Below are 17,874 nucleotides of genomic sequence, written 5' to 3' on the forward strand. Positions count from 1 at the left end.
AGTCACAAGTAACTATGAACTGATTTACTAAGGTTTTATCTGTGTTCCCAGACTACTCCAAGGTCAATCCTTCTGGACACGCTTGTTTGTGTGCTTAGCTGGGAGTGTACCTTCTGTTCCTGGGGAAATAATCATAGAGGTTAACTTAAAAATCTAATTAAATAAGAACCCTTGAGGCAGGCATATAGTCTTGGTTGGTAATAACAGTTTGGAAGTCACAGGGTAAGAACAAACTTAGAGGAGGCTCTTAATGTACCACAAGGAACTCTCTCACGTAGCATATATGTGCCTGTCTGTCCCTGTCATTAACCTGGACTGCTAACCTAGATTATTAGGGTTAGGTCTTTGCAAACTGACCTTGCCCAATCTCATCAAATCACACTCATCAAAAAATGCATTTGAGGACCATATGGAATTTAGCATCGCTGGGCCAATATTTCTGTTGACTGTGGGACTTTTTAAGTGTTTTATGGGAATTTTGCTTTCTAGGATGCCAGGTGTTACACCATTTTTGGATGATGCCTTGATCATGGGATTCAGTTCTACTGAAGTAATTGGGCAATGTATCAAGATTTTTCCCTCATGGCTTCTATTTATTCTTAGATGAGGGTATATGAGACAAGCACAGACGTGTTCAACATGATGCTCTGTCTCCACCTATTCATTGTACCCAAAGTAGACTTTTTTTCTAGTGTAATAAAGCCAATTATTTTTCACTAGGACTTGGAATTTAGATGAGGTACATGTGCCTGACTACCCCTTTATGTATCTGATTCTCAAAAAGATAGAAACAAGTATCCACCTCTAGAGAGAAGGAAGAACACAGAAGCCTTGACATCCACTGAGGTTCAAAATTGAGACAGCAGATAGAATGGGCAGGGTTATTCATAATCAAGGCTAGATTGAAGGAATGAAGGATAGATAACTGAAACTCATCATAAAAGTAGGACAAGTCTAAGCTGATATACTAGATTTATACAAAAGCCTGTGTAATTTGAGGATAATCCTAGCTTCAGGTGTAAAATTGAGTGATAGTAGAACTCTTTCTGACCATGTGTGTGTATGTGTGTGTGCACATGTGTGTGTGCTTGCACATGCTTGGGGTTAGATACATTTGTGCATTCAAAGTACTGTACTGTCTTGAAGCCTGATATGCTGCAGCATTCTTCAAATGAACTTAACATAAAAAAGGGGAAGCCTCCTTCTGATTAACACAAGGCATGCTGAGTTGTCACAGTACTCTGGATGAGTTTAGAAACATGGCATTAGTCCCCCTTCGCTGATTTCTTTGATAACTAGAAACAAAAAGGCAACAGTGGGGATGAATTCCACCCTTAACTAGGGATAAGAAAGTCAATGTAGAGGGGCACCTGAAGGTTCAGAAGGTTAAGCATCTGACTCTTGATTTCAGCTTAGGTCATGAACTCAGGGCCCTGAGATCGGGTCCTCCCTCAGGCTCCATGCTGGGCATGGAGCCTGGTTAAGATTTGCTCTCTCTCCCTCTGCCCCTCCATGCTGCACTCCTTCTCTCTTTCTCTCTGTCTTTCTTAAATAAATAAATAAAAAGCCAATGTAGAGATTAGTTTGCTGAGAAATGAGCACTGGAACCAAAGCTTACATATTCATCCTGTATATGTTCAGAAATATTTGGGAAGGATAAAGCAGGGAAGAGATTGAGCAGCATGACACTGTCACATTGATCAAATATGACAGCTGCTTCTAGTGGCGAGGTCAACAGGAAACCCATTAAAAGCCTCTTCTCAAGAATATTTGGCATTGATATTTCAGTTGTGCCCCCTCAAAGTTCACAGAACTTTTATGTGAAGGCAGCAGTGATTTCGCTTTCCTCCGTAACTGCTGAATCAGAATCACCAGATATGTCTGCAACTGCTTATATAGACTAGAACAGCATAAAAATACACTGGTGTATTTTTTCAAGTTATATTAGTCCAGGGGAAAATTCTTGTTTTGTGTACCAAGGGATACTGTGGTTTATTGGTGAATTTCCATTGCCCCTGGCTTCCTTGAATGTGATAAAGATACAAGTTTTAGAAGCCCAGATTAGCTTGTGTACAAAGAGTAAGGATAGCTGGGGGCCATTGTGCTGCCAGAAATGCACCGCAACATATCCCCTGTTTCTTCTGCCAATTGAAAAGTCACCAACATATTGTCAGAATAGACTCTACATGCAGTGGAAACACAGCTTACCTGTTTCCATGCAGTAATAAGAGTTATTTAGACAGTTGTCTTCTACATTATCTCAATGTTTCTCATAGTGAATGACTGACAGCTCAGGAGAAGGATCATGACCTAACTGAGGCTTGACTATTATTCATGGTGACTAGAATACACTTGAGAGCATTCAAAAGGAAACCTGATGTGATGACTATAAGCTATTACTTGAGAAGACTGAATATAACCTAATATAGATGAAGTGTCTGTTTAATACGTTAGTCAAATTAGGAGTACTTAACATCTGTAGAAATAAAATAAACTGTGTATAAATGGGAAAAACGAAGGTTGGGAAGTTCAGGCAATTATTTCAGTCTGAAGCAGTAAGTGAGAAAGTTCTTCAAATCTCTTAAAAGATAGAACCAAAGTTCTGTTCCATTTTAAGCTTGTGAACTGAGTATTGTAGGAGGAGAGCTGTTCAAGGCTCATATCCACCCAATTATCTGAGGGGAGGAAGATGTTAGTACCTGGAATAATAGGAATTTATAATATCTTTTCAAATAAAATTTTAATGACAATGCAAGCTTATGTATTTATTTAACAGAATAAGAATTTAATACTGTAGTGACTGCATTCTCAGTTTGAAAATCACTCAGCCATCCATGGTGCACATTCCATATGCATTCCATATGTTGGACTCTGTGCTGTTTGTATATTTTAAAGAGTCAAATTTTGTGTGACTCAACTCTAGGGATGAGAATTTAGAAAAGGAATCAATCACTGTAAAATTCTAGGCAGGCTTCATGCAGGAGATTGGATAGAGACTGCTGTTAAGCAGGTGTAAGACACTGAGTAAAGAAAGAAAGAAGAGGAGGCTTCCTGCATAGCAATATTGACAGAGGTACAAATACACAGTATGGAGGAAACAGTAAAAACCCAAGCCTTGGGGTGCCTGGGTGGCTCAGTGGGTTAAGCCGCTGCCTTCGGCTCAGGTCATGGTCCCAGAGTCCTGGGATAGGGCCCCGCATCAGGCTCTCTGCTCAGCAGGGAGCCTGCTTCCTCCTCTCTCTCTGCCTGCTTCTCTGCCTACTTGTGATCTCCATCTGTCAAATAAATAAATAAAATCTTAAAAAAAAAAAACAACCCGAGCCTTTATAATAACCTGGCTAATAAAGATACCAATAATACTAGTTATCATTTATTGAACTTTAAATAGCCAGTCAGAGAGTTTTAGACAAAGTAATAAGCCAAAGGGAGTCCCGTCAGGCTTTCAGTACAGAAGGATCAGGCTTCTTTCTGGCACCATCACTCCTTTTTAGGCCTTATTTCCTAGATGGTAGTCTAGCCCTCAGTGGCTGTTTTCAACAGGCATAAGCTCAGAGTCTTATTCTAACTCAGTGACACCCATGAGGTCCTGAGGAAGATAGGTGAACTTAAACAGGCAAACAAAGTAAAATCAATGTTTTCCTATAGTTAGTTGGGGATTGAATCTCAAACCAAATTCAGAATTATACAGCCTAGGATAGGCCCAGTAGAAGCTTGTTCTACCCGACCTTGTTAGAAACCAAATAATTTCAACCTTGCTCCATCTTTTCTGAACTTTTCTGCTCTCCAAACCTCCACACTTTGAGTTCAGATTATATCACCATTGAAAAAGTCAACTGATAGCGTACCTGACAGAGCCCAATAAAATGGGGCCCTTCTCTTCTGTGGTAAAAATATACTAGCAATTGGATAAAGAAGCTATTGTTCATCTAGACAACATTATATTATTCAGTGGATAAACAGTATATTATTCAATTGGATAAAGCTATGGTTCATCTAGACAACAGTGTATTATTCAGTGGTAAAAGGAAATAACTATTAAGACGTGAAGAGACATGCAGAACACTTAAGTGCATATTACTAAGTGAGGGAAACCTGTATGTAAAGGCTAGACACTATGTGATTCCAACTAAGTGACATTCTGGAAAAGGAAATCTATAGGGACAATAAAAAGATCAGTGGTTTACAGGGTTCAGCACAGAAGCTTTTCAAGGAAGTGGAAATACTCTCTGTATGATACTATAATGGTAGATGCAGGTCATTAAACATTTGTCCAAACCCCTTAGATTGTACACCACTAAGACTGAGTTCGAATGTAAACTATGGATTTTGGATGATAATAATAAGTCAGTGTAAGTTCATGTATTATAACAAGCGTACCACCCTGGTGGGAAATTTTGATTGTAGGGAAAGCTGTGCACTGATGGGGGCAGGGAAATCTGTGTACCTTTCTCTCAATTTTGCTGTGATTCTGAAACTGCTTTAAAAAATAAAGTATTTAAAAATATATACACTAGCATTATCTAATGTTTGCACTCTCAAGGGTTAGGAATATGGAAAGTTTTTGTTTTTCCTGTATGTACACACATATTTGCACCATTGTATATCGGATCATTTTCTTAGTATAAGTCTTTATAGTAAAATTACTCAATCAAGGTATTTCTTTCGACTCTTGATGTATTTTGAAAAAATTGTCCTTCAAAAAAACTGTACTGTTCATTCTACCATCAGTGGCATATTTGGGTATTCATTTTACCATATCCTCACCAAAACTACATTCTACCATTTTATAAAATTTGCCAATTTGATAGATGGAAAATTATACCTTTTATTTACTTTAGGTACTAAAGTAAAACTTTCTCTGCATTGTGAATTTGGTATTCCTGTCCGTTGCCTCATTAGTTTTAAATTAAATAGTGATATTTATTATAGTATGCTCAAATAGTTATAATTGTTTCACTTATGTGAATTTTCTTATAAATAAATTTTAAAAATATAAGTCTGATTTACCAAGTGCATCACTGTGTTGTAACTTTAGAATAGGAATTTTCTGGAAGGAAAGTTATTGGAAACAGTGCTATCTGAATTTCTGCCACGGCATGCAGACCCCAAGTTCTATGAGAAGGCCAAGTCATAGGCAGGCAGTAATCCCAGGGTCTGGGAAGCTAGCTTAATATCTCTGTCCTTTACTTTCCACATTAATTTAGCTCCTTTATTTACTTTGTTCTATGAACATTTTAGCAACATCTCTACCAAGTGAAGTAGTTTTATTGAAGCATTCACTTTCATTGTTAGTTTACCATATAATGAAGTGTATAGTAACACTTGATGGCCTCTTATGATTTTACAACCTTTGGTAAATTCTTATGAAAGGAGGAAACATGGTAGAAGGCAACAGGCATAGTGAAGTAAAAGCATTCCTAGCTTTTCTAGTACCACCAGGCAGAAACTGGAAAATGGAAGACTGGGAAAGGACAAGACTGGGAAGTGGGCTGCCAGATTCTCTGAAATCTAGTCTGGAGGCAAAACCCTGTTCCCAAGGAATACAGCCCGAGTTGTCATATTGCACATCTCTGGAAGGTGCCATTCTTAGAGAAGGCAATGATAAATGTGCCCTTGGAGTTCTGCAACATGAGAGTCCTTCTTGTAGCTAGAGATAAGGATAAGCAAATAAGTTAAACAGAAAAGGGAGAACACATGTTGAGTCCTTGGAAACGAGAAGTCATGGAAAGAGCTATGTAGACATCTGCAAACTAACAGTGGCCAGAGATGGTAGCCTTTTAATGGGCTGGGTCCAGGGCAGGACTTCTCTCTCTAGGAAGGGGATTGTGAAAAACAAATTTTTAAGCAACTGTGGTACCATAGAAGCTGCTAGGGAAGGTACTCAGACAGTGATATAGAGAGTTAAGTATTGGACTGAGCAAATGATAAAGCCAAGAGCTCAAGACTAGGAGGAATAAAGATGATTCTTGTGAGTTGAGGGATGTAGCAGATACTATTTCCCAGAACACCTTTCCCAGCCAGAATACTCATAGCCCTGATATGCTGATAACAACTCCCAGCTAATCCCCTTCTATGAAGAATTGTTCTCACACAACCTGGAAATTCCTCATCAGGAAGGCTGCACCTCTCCCACCACTTCTGTCCCCCAGAGGCTCTTGGCAAAATGGCTGACTGACTCTAAAGTTCAAAAACTGGTTCCCTTGCTAATTCTGTGGTCAATCTGTATTCCAGAGCATACTTGTGGGATCAGACTGAAACTTCTCTCCAGCTGAGAAATAGATAGCTTATTACCCAGCCTTATCCTGATTCCCTCCCTCTCTTTCTCATGAGAACACAACTCAATAAATAAGTAGCAAAAGAATCTTTGCCTTAGGTTTTAATTCTCGGGAACTCAAGCTAGATAAGATTTGTGGCCTGGAATCTACTACACCCTAGTTAATAGATTCAAGATTCTAAAAACCTTTCCAACTTTTTCACTCCACATCAGGTTTGATTGTGAGGCACTTTTCTCAACTGCTATCAGCATTGGGCCCTTTCAAGGTATCTGCTAAAATGAAGATTCCTGGGCTGTATCATAAATCCACTAAAAAAGCATCACCATTGTTGAGGCTCAGAGTAGCCTGGGAGAGTCTCACACCCTTTAAAGATTAATAGTGATGTTCCAGGGCTTGGAGTAAGAAGAAGTTTATTGATGAAAATCAAGTAGGTGGGGCAAATGAAGAGAAGTGGACCACAGGAGTTGGGCACCAGGCTGAAGCAGAAGTTGAGGGTTGAATGCATAGCTATCACAATGTAATACAAATAAGAGGAAACTCAGTAGTGAAAGCAACTTTCCCAGAGAGGGATTCAGAACTTAGATATATCTACCAGGGAATTATGTTTTTGTATTTTTCTGTCACTTCCTTGACCCTTAAGATTCCTCCTTATACAGTAGAGATAGTGAGACCTTCTACCTAACAACTTACATGCATGTCATGGAGATAGACCAAAACAATGTGCTAGGTGCTTTAAACCAGTTGGAAGAAAGGACATTACATAAATACAAATTTTAACACCATTGATAACTTCCTGGCTGAGTTTCAAAACCACAGTCAAGTTTTGAAACCTTATAATATTCATGAAGCTATAATGAAGTTCAAGAGGCTTCAGATTTAATCTTCAAAATGTCAGTCATTGAAAGGGAAGGCAGATAGTACCTACAAGATTTCCATGACTGGAGACTCATATTTGCTTTAAGGGTAAGACTGCATAATGGATAAGTTTTCTCATTAAATTTTGGTTGAATTTCTAAGGGAAAAAGCCTTTCAAATGAAGAAAAATTCTGTATACAGGAATTCAAGCAAGAATGAGGTGTGGTCATATATCACCAGGACCATGGAATAGTCTTGGGCTAACAGAAAATAAAGTTGTCAAAACAAAGGCTTCAAGCTTATGGTGATTTATTAGTGGGAAACCATGAAACCATTGCACACTAATAGCATGTGAAGATGTGGGTAATGACACATCTGGTGCTTTCTATCATACAAAAACACTGTAGTACAGCATACCCACTTTCCTTAGGACTGTTCCACATCCAGCCAGACATAAGCTGGTGGGAAGCATGTATGAGAGAGAGTAGCAGATTTTCATTCCCATCTTAGCTTATTTATGTTGATTCTTTTTTTTTTTTAAGATTTTATTTATTTATTTATTTGACAGATAGAGATCACAAGTAGGCAGAGAGGCAGGCAGAGAGAGAGGAAGTGAAGCAGGCTCCCTGCAGAGCAGAGAGCCCGATGCGGGGCTCGATCCCAGGACTCTGGGATCATGACCTGAGCCGAAGGCAGAGGCTTTAACCCACTGAGCCACCCAGGCGCCCCTTTATGTTGATTCTTATTTAATGCATCTGTAACTCAGTAAGAAATTCTGGCTTTGATATCTCCATATATACCCAGGAAAAAAAGAGGGCCAACTTTCTAGACATTGTTTGAGAAAATTTACATGGTATTTGACGTTGCGTGGCTATGTACAAGGTAGTAAATGTTTCTGGGTCCGGCTTCATCAGCTTACAAAATAATTTGGATTCTAATTATGCCCAGATGTTTATATTAAAGGTAATCCATAGGTGGAGAACGGGGCCACTCAGTTATAGATGGCTGTTGCTGGCATTTAGCAAAGAGGACTAAAGAGTCCAACTTTCTGGTCACTGGTTTTCACCTTCTCATTTCCCAAAACTCACACAAGTAATTAGGGTCAGATGTACCTGTGCATTTCACTTTTTTACTTCTGTTCATTCTTGTTAGAAATCCTAATTAGCAGTGAAATGGTTGAAGGAGAAATGAGCCAAAGAGAGGAAGAGAAAAATCAGTCTGAAGAACAAAAATTTTAAAACAAGAATGGGTGATCTGACTTTCTGCATTGTGTCTTTCTAGACTTTGTGTGTGTGTGTGTGTCTTTCTAGACTTAAAGGAAATAAATACTGGAAAGATAAAGAATGAATCAGTGATTATTTTCTTGAACTCGGTTAAAAAATATGACCAGTAGTAAAACATGGATACAAGAATTAGCTCCTCAGGATTTAGACTTTTGTCTTTGGATTCTTTAGATTCATTCACAGCCATTGCAGCCATTGTTTGCACCCATATGAGGAGGAGTTTAACTCCTTCTTGGGAGCAACACATCCTCAATGACAGCACAGGTCCCTCATCAGGAAACCAGAGTCTTTCCTACCAGCTGAATTCTACCCATGACACCAGAAGATTTAGCATCTATGTTTGCCCACATTATCAAGAAATGTAGTACAATCTATTTCTAATTCCTTTCCTGACCATTGTCCCAAATAATGTATAGAGAAAAATATTAAGGTTTAGTGAAGCATGGCTGTCAATAAGAAACACTTTTTTTTTCTCCCTATTTGGTAATCTAGAAAATAGATCCTACAACTGAGAACTGTAACAGGGATGGGGAGAAACACTTGTCACTCATATCAAGCGAGAATCCAAAATAAGTAAGCACATATTTGAGGCATATCAGTGTCTGTTAAATGCCAGGAACTACTCCTCTGAGAGATCACATTCCAAGCCTATTAGATGGCAGGGGTAACCAAGATCATTTAACTGAAATAAGAAAGTGTTTTTTTAGAAGACAATATGCTCTGAAAATAGATAAAAAGTAATAGCTTTTAACTTTTTGTGGTAAGCACAATGGCCCCCTGCAGGTGTCAAAATCTCTGCAACCTTTGAATGTTATGTTACATGGCAAAGATACTTTGCAGAGATAATTAAGGTTAAAGGCCCTTAAAAATAAAGGGATTTTTCTGGATTACCCAGATGACCCAATCTAAACCACATGAGTTTTAGATGCAGAAAAATGTGGCAAAAGGGTAAGTTGGAGAGATTTAAAGCATGAGAAGTACTCTACTCCTCTTTGTCAGAGTGTCCATATGGACAGTGTGGAAAAGTATGTAGAAAACTTATAGGAATAACTGCTGGCTGACAGGTAACAGAGAAACAGGGACCCCAGTACTACAGCTACAAAGGACAGCCAACAACTTACATGAATTTGGTAAGGATTCATCTCCAGATTCTTATGAGATGCGACACGAGAGAACTGAGCCAAGCTATACTAAGCCATAACCTACAGAACTATCTGATAATAAGTGGGTATTATTTTAAGCTGGTAACTGTGATCATTAGTCAAGGCTGATACACATGGTATATTAGCCTCCATCCACCTACAGAAAGTAGATAAGAGACCCCCATGGAGAATACAACTAGCTTTTATAAAATCAACCATCACAATAAATACTGTAGTGATCTAAGGAATATTTAAGAAATGAAGAAATATTTATTTATCTGAAATGTTAACTGGACAGTGTGCTGTCTCCACTCTAATTCTGTGATCTTTTCTGATTTCCAAGTCATCAGAGACACTGAAGACCTGCTTTTCAACTAACCTGCTGACTTTAAGGCCATCCTTCAAGGGCAGTTGTTGCCCAGACTTTATTTTTTTACTCCCATCATCTCAACTAGACTATAAACTTCTTTGTGCACAAATATCAGTTTATTAACTTTTTGTACCCCTTAGCATGGCATTATGCATTCACACAGTATTAGGGATACGATAGCACAAATAAATATCTGATAGATTTATTTATATTTAACCTCAAATAGGTGATGGATCCTGCCTTGTTACAGAATATATGTATTAAGCCCTCTTTGCTCTGGTCAAAACATCAAGAAATTTTAAATAAAGCAGCATTGTAAAATAAAATAATTAATAGAGTGGAAATAATAGCAGGTTAACAATGTAGTGTTTAGATGTGGGTAAGAGAAGGAAACAAGAAGAAAAAAGATTTTTTTTAAATCTAAGATAAAATTGAGATTTTAGGAAAACAACATAGCTATAACATATAAGGGTTGGTTATGTATGATATAAAATTTATAATGTAAAAAAGATAAGTGAGGATGCCTATGTGGCTCATTAAGCATCTGCCTTCAGCTCAGGTCATGATACCAGGGTCCTGGGATCAAGTCTTGCACAGGCTGCTTGCTCAACAGGGGAGCCTTTTTCTCCCTCTGCTTGTGCTCTCTCTCTCTCTCTCTCTCACACACACAAACAAATAAATAAAATCTTTAAAAAATATGTTTAAAATATAACATTTTAGGGGTGACTGGGTGGTGTAGTCAGTTAAGCATGTGTCTCTTGGTTTGGGCTCAGGTTGCGATCTCAAGGTTGTGAGATTAAGCCCCACATTAGGCTCCATACTCAACTTGGAGTTTGCTTAGGATTCTCTTTCCCTCTCCTTCTGCCTCTCCCAATCATGCTCTCTCTCTCTCTCAAATAAATAAATAAATAAATCTTTAAAAAAATAATTTTTTAGAAATGTTATATTTCATCTCAAGCTCAACATCAAAGTCAAAGCTCTTTACCATTTCTTCCAAACACTCCTACCTTGTCTCACTTCTCTGCTACTCTGTAGCAGAAAACTTAGTGTCCAGTGGCCTGTCTAGGATGGAAGAAAGAGGTCAGGTGGCTGGGGGTTCAACGGTTCCCATCAACAGCTGAACTCATGACCTTTCCCAGCTTCTAGCACCTGGAGCATACATAGCATAGATCCCTCACTATTGGTCAGGGGTGGTGGAGGGAAAGCCCCCCAAAGAGAGAAGTAATTTTCTGGAACTAGGTACAAAATCTCTGAATTATGCCAGTGATGTGTTTCAAATCTATTTTGTTTTTCAAGCCTATTATCTGTTTTCAACAAATCCAACTGGGTTCTGAATTTCTTATCCATGCTTAACTCCAAAAGCTTAGACTTCTGATATGGTGCTCATATCTAACTTGATACTGTTCTTGGGAAACTTGCTAGGCAATTGTGAAACTTTGGTCACTGTGACTTAGGTAGAAATGATAGCAGGGTTTTAAAAATTCATGGGTAGAAGTTAAAGGCTAAAATTAAATGTGTAGTATGACTTTTCCATTAAGAAACAATTTACCTGAGTTTCTAATAATCAGAAAATCTGATTCAGTTATTTGTATACTGTCAACCATATATAAGGAGAGATTCTTATTACCTAGTTCTTTTTAAACTGGGTTTTTTTTTTTTGGCCCTAGAGATGATAAAATTAATGGAATCATTGAAAGAAAATATCAGGGTTTAGGTAATACACAAACTGAGTTATTCTAGATTGTGATTTGTCATAGAGGATATAAAAAACACTTTTTTCAGTACCGTGATATAGGGAGACTTTTAATATAAGTCTCTGTGAACCAAGACAGAATGAGTTATTTTCACTGCTCCTTAAGGATTTCCTTGCAATATTTGAAAGTTCTTTATCTTTGCCTCTATGGAGTGTGTTTCATATGTTATGAAACTGTTATTGAATTCAGAAAATAAAATTGAATAAACTATTTGTAGATAGAATTAGAACTAGTTACATGTATAAGGCTGGAACAAGTGGACTTGGCTTTTCCTTCCTCTAAGACCAAATGCTGAAAAGCATTTGAGGATTAAACATGCACTCCTAGACCTCATTATCACAACCCTGTTAGCGGTCTGTTTTGTGTTGCAGGCAATGAAAGCTTAGAAGAAAACTATGTACAGGACAGTAAGATGGGGTTTGTCATCAACGCCATCTACGCCATGGCTCATGGGCTGCAGAACATGCACCACGCTCTCTGCCCAGGCCATGTGGGCCTCTGTGATGCCATGAAGCCCATCGACGGCAGCAAACTCCTGGACTTCCTCATCAAGTCCACGTTCATCGGTGTGTCTGGAGAGGAGGTGTGGTTTGATGAGAAAGGGGATGCTCCTGGAAGGTAAAGCAGTCTTTTCTATAATGTGTTTGAATAACCATGTGGTCCTCTCTGAGCTGAACAGATGGCAACTCTGGTCCCTTTGGTTCCATGGTTCCCAGGTGTCGTAAGGATAGATACAACTAGAAAGGTCAAAAGATGGGGCTAATCTCAGATGGAAATTATGTTATAAAACGTTGAAAACTTATTGGTGAACACCCACAATCCTGTATTCTTCCAGTGCTACCCTCTTATCCAGCTATTACCCTGGTCCTTCCCTCAGAATGCGTGGGACCTCCTACAAGCCCAAGAAATGGAAGAAATTATACCTGAGTAGCAGGGTCCTCCCTGGCAGTTCTAGCACCAGATCAGCATCTTTCTGATTGATTGGTCCCAAGCCATGCTGGTTGTGTAGTATTTTAATAAGAGCTTAATATATGGGGCTCCTGGGTAACTCAGTTTGTTACATGTCAGCCTTTAGCTCAGGTCATGATCCTGGGGTCCTGGGATCGAGTCCCGCATTGAGTCCTGCATTGAGCTCCCTGCTCAGCAGGGAGACTGGATCTCCCTCTTCTTCTGCCCCTCCTTCCTGTTCATGCTCTTTCTCTCTCTGTATGTGTGTGTGTGTGTGTGTGAAATAAAAAAAGAAATGAATCTTTAAAAAAGAGAAAAAGCTTACTATATGAAGAGAACCAAGTCCTCCTCATGTATCCCCTTTCCTCGGGCTAACTTATGTTTCTGCTAACATGTGTGTTGAAACAAAAAAGAAAAGGGTTTTCTTTCTGCTGTCAACTCTCTGTGGCTTTCAAAGAATTAATCAGGAAGCAAAGAAAAATGAAACCTAACAAATATATATGTTTTTCCCCAAGTCATTTTATACACACTCTGTTCTGCAATAGCTGTTTTTATGATATGTTAGCTCACATGTGACTGATAGAGAATGATGTCAGTTTAAAGAGCAGTTGTGTTCGTTCATATGAATTTTTCTAGGCAAGGGATAATCAGAATCATGGGAAAAGATTAAAGTCTGCTATAGGAAAGAAAAAGGCCCTCAGCTTGGCTGCTATACAGTATACCCACAGTCTTGGTTGTTTTTTGTTTTTTTTTTTTTTTTTTTCCTTATCATAAGCCCTGTTATCTTTCAGTATATGATTTTACAGAATGAGAAATTTTAGGAAAGCATATGTTGTGTTAAAATGGAACATCAAATCATTTAATCCTCATTGCTATAGGCATATCATTATCCTCTTTTACAGATGATAAACTGAGTGTCAGAGAAACTAAGAAACTCACCTAAATTCATGCAGAGAGTCGCTGGTAGAGGCAGTGCCATCTGAATCTGACGCTTATAATCTTTTTGCCACATCACGCTGCCTTTTAGCTAATCCTAAAATTAGGCAAAGATGCTGGCAGCCTGCTTAATGTCATTTCAAAGATACTGTTAGAGACTATCTGACCCTAAGTAATTCTCAACATATCTCTTCCTTCATATAAGCTTAAAGTTCTGTGTGCAGTGCTCAGACAACGTTCAGACAATGACGAATTCATCCGATTCCTTCCAGGCTGCCAGTTAGGTAGGAGGAGATGTAGATCCAAATGTGAGTGGGGTGGATGGAATAATTTAGGGCCTGGGGATGTGGAAATCTTCCAGGTGCTGGGTACTCTGGGAAACAGTACCAGCAGGAACAAATGGACCTGAGATTCAGAACACTGAGCACTCTCTCCTTCAAGCCCATGGTTGTCATCCTGGGTTCCACTGGAAACTAGGCTCCCTAAACTGTCAGATTTGGAATAGAAACCCTCCTTCATGATTCTCTAAGGCAATGTACACAGTGTGCACAGTATAGGACCAGATGCATTTTAGACACTCCATACATACAAGTTTCCTCCTGCTCTCTTTATTTGCAAGTTATCCAAAATATAGGCACATAGTTTTAGCTTGTTTTTCCTCCACGTGTAATTACGTGTTCAAATTATGAGCTTTCCCCTGAGTTCCTTTTCAAGGATCATTTCCTCATGCTTGAAACTGGTCAGCTTAATCTGCGCTCAGTTTCTGTTTTAACCACCTCCCTCTGCTTGCAACCCCTCTCATGCCACCATTCATGCTCTTGGTCCCTCTTGTAATTATTTTAGTTAATCATCATGCAACATAAACTGAGTGCATTAAGAGGATGCTATACAATTGTAATTTACAGCATGAAGATATTCCAAATAAATGCCAACATGCTGAGGAGGGACTCTGGGGTCAAGAGAAAAGAGCACTGTTCATTAACACACATAGCACAGGGGAAGGCTTTTGTTTAGTGTCACAGTTTTTTCCCTTGGTATCTTTCAGTATTTTTGTCCTCTGGCTTTTGGAGCTTTTTAAAAATGTGTTTTCATGCCAAAATGTTATGAATTTTTCAGTTTCTAAATGCTAATAAAGTGTGAACTGATTTCTCCTATTGAAGAGCAAATGAGGATTGAAATAAGACTTAGGAAACTTGATGTGAGGGTGCCTGGGTGGCTCTGTGGGTTAAGCATCTGCCTTCTGCTAAGGTCATGATCCCAGGGCCCCCCATCGCATCAGGCTCCCTGCTCAGTGGGAAGCCTGCTTTACCCTCTCCCATTGGCCCTGCTTGTATTCCCTCTCTCACTGTGTCTCTTTCTGTCAAATAAATAAATAAAATCTTTTTTAAAAAGGAAACTTGATGTGGTTTTGGAATATAGGTGAGATTCAGTGGGGTGAGGTATGGAGCCCATGACAAGAAAAAATTCTTCAAATGTCTCTGGTGCAAAATGGTAGTTTTATTAAAGCATGGGGACAGGACCCATGGGCAGAAAAGGCTGCTGCCCAGGCTTTGTGAGGGGTAGCTGATTATATACCATGGGGTTGAGGACTATAAGGAAAAGTGAGGTTTCAAAAGGATTTTCATATGTGAAAGAAGACTCACAGGATACCAGAGACCTTGCCTTTGTCAAGTTAGGGTTGTTTTTCCCTCTAACAAGGCATTAACATAAGATAGTTGGGAGCTTCCAGGAGGAATATTGCACTCTGCCCACTTCAAGTATCTGTCAAGGGGCTGCAGGTTATAAGGACATATAATTGTATCTAAATTTCCTTCTGGAAGCTAGGCTATTGACAGAAATGCTTTGTTCTTGTAGATTGCTAAAACATTTGTAAGCTGGGGGAGGCTCATGTTTTACAGGATTGTGATCTCTACAGGTTAACTAATTGTTTTTTCTTAGCTTTAGGGCAGGCAGTAGTGCCTGAGGAATGCCACATATATCCCATCTTGGGGAGGGGTATTGTGGGTTGTCAGCTTCTACCTTGTCCTCAGCTTGCCTTCTGTTTCCTTATCAAACTGATTTATAGGAAAAAGATACCATAAAGCCAGCATTGCACCAAATATTTAAGGAGGGTCAACAACAATATGGGGCAAAACATAAAAATTAAAGGAAATGAAAAAGGAAATTATTCACCAAACATTCACAATAGGTTCTATAACCATGACTTTAAAATGCAAAATTTTGGAGATGTAGATTAGCATCACTGATCCTCAAGATGAGTAGGAACCATCAGCATGGGGTTTATAGCCACTTGGGTATCCCTCAAAAAGCTACTCTGCAGAACATCCTGGGATGGCTCCACAACTGGAAGAATGAGAACCTTTATTTCTCAGCCAAAAGTCAGAACAGCAAAGAGATTAATACTGTGCTCCAGGTGTGCTGTTTTTCCTTTTCATCGGTAGGTTCCATTCTCCTAGAAAAGTAGGGAAGAAACTTCCTTTCTTCTCCCAGAGTCCCTTTCCCTTTAGAGAAATTGCCAGAATGTGGATGTGGAGAAGCCACTAGCTATCCTGTGGTTGGCAGAATGCATTTGCATGTTAAGAACAGACAGAAAAGCCAACAAAGGATAATAGTTGTCTAGATAAAGAACTAATCCAGAAAAAGACAGTAGGTTTTGGATGCCCACTGAGATTAACGATAGTTTCCAGGAGTGCTGGGCTAAGGAGGACTCAGTCTGAATCTGGTTAGAGAGAAAGAATTGCAAAATGGATTAGGTAAGGGGGTTGGGGGTTGGGAGGTGAGGAAGAGGAATACATGTTAGGTAATTGCCATCTATTTCTTCCGGTCAAGCACAAAGAGCAAGAGACCATGCCTCTAAAATTCAGAGCAGGACAGTGAGAACTGCGCAGGTACTGCAGCAAAAAGAATCCCATTTTGCAGAGCAGTAAGGGGGAGTCAGGCATACATTTTTGGGAAACTGCCACATGAGTTAGCGCTTACTTGAAGTAAATAGCAACATGGAGGAAAGATTGAAGAATGCCAGAGGATTTCCAATGACTGAGAGAGAGACAGCTTTTGTTCCAGTTTTCTTATGGTAATGAATATAACCAGAGTATTTTAGGGCATTCATAGTAATACAAATATGAATGATATAGTGATATTGCCTTACATATGCAATTGTGAAATCGTTTTTTACGTGGCTTATGTTAATTAATCCCTACAAGAACCCCGTGGACCTTTAAGAGTTTAGGGACATTCCTAAGTAGTATAATCTATTGCGAAAATGTTAGAAAAAAGATTCTAGCTTGTGCATTCTAATGTCAAGTCCAGTGCTCTTTTCATTGCTTTGGAGAATGTTCTCCATTGCCCATGCTGAAAAAGGATGAGGTCTGGCCCCCAGAGCACACTCAACTGCAGTGAGCATTTCAAAATGTAGATTTTTGCCGTAGTGTAGCATTGCAGCATTTGAAATTACTGGAATAACTGACGCCGATTATTTAGATTCAGAAATGTTTGTCCTAATCAGGGAAGAGACCAGTTTAAATGTCAGTGCTCAAGATGTTAAATCCCCAACATCCTTGTTAATTAAAGCTGTGTTTCTCAGATTTCTTGCTTTATTAGCACCTTAAATAGGTTCCAGACTTGGTAAAACTCACTTCTTTTAATCCAGCGTAATGAAAATGACAACTGAATGTGAAAAAGGACATTAGAATGAAAGTAATCAAGTTAAGAAATTAATGTTCTCAAGAATCATGACTTGTTCAAAGAATAAATTAGTGAGTAATGATTTGAAGGAAATGAAAATCAACTCAGCACATATAGGATTATTTGGGGGGAGAATAACAGAGAAAAGTATAGGAGTAATACATTCTTTAGCAGATATAGACAATACACAGACTGTAGATGAAACACACATTTTGGAAAATCAGAGGAAACCTTAGAAATGAAATAAAATATTGACAGGCATTAGGAAATGTGATGATTCTTGCTCTTATCTTCCTTCTGGTGTGTCTGTTTACCGAATTTTTTCATTTTCTGCGTCATGTCTATACTCTCCAAGACACACATGTTGTTTTCTCTGTAGGTATGATATCATGAATCTTCAGTACACAGAAGCTAATCGCTATGACTACGTACATGTAGGAACCTGGCACGAAGGCGTGTTGAACATCGATGATTACAAAATCCAAATGAACAAGAGTGGAGTGGTACGCTCTGTGTGCAGTGAGCCTTGCTTAAAGGGTCAAATTAAGGTAAGCTGACCACAGATGTATTCTTGGACAGGAAGAGGCCACCTGCATGAGCCTATATAAAGAAAAACAGACATTTTTC

At 38.9% G+C, this 17,874-nt stretch overlaps 1 protein-coding gene across 3 annotated transcripts in view; it reads left to right on the forward strand.

Moving 5' to 3' along the window:
* The window catches only part of LOC111147676 (glutamate metabotropic receptor 1), a 407,752-nt gene that overhangs the window by 328,821 nt on the left and 61,057 nt on the right, over window positions 1–17,874 (forward strand). For all 3 annotated transcript variants that reach the window (XM_022503887.1, XM_022503888.1, XM_022503889.1), the window contains exons 4-5: window positions 12,051–12,297; window positions 17,627–17,795. In XM_022503887.1, the coding sequence (XP_022359595.1) occupies window positions 12,051–12,297; window positions 17,627–17,795 (416 nt within the window). The remainder of the gene's footprint in view (window positions 1–12,050; window positions 12,298–17,626; window positions 17,796–17,874) is intronic.

Source organism: Enhydra lutris, unplaced genomic scaffold (genome assembly GCF_002288905.1).
Source record: "Enhydra lutris kenyoni isolate GAN:26980312 unplaced genomic scaffold, ASM228890v2 scaffoldscaffold17, whole genome shotgun sequence".
In the NCBI taxonomy this organism is placed as follows: Eukaryota; Metazoa; Chordata; class Mammalia; order Carnivora; family Mustelidae; genus Enhydra; species Enhydra lutris.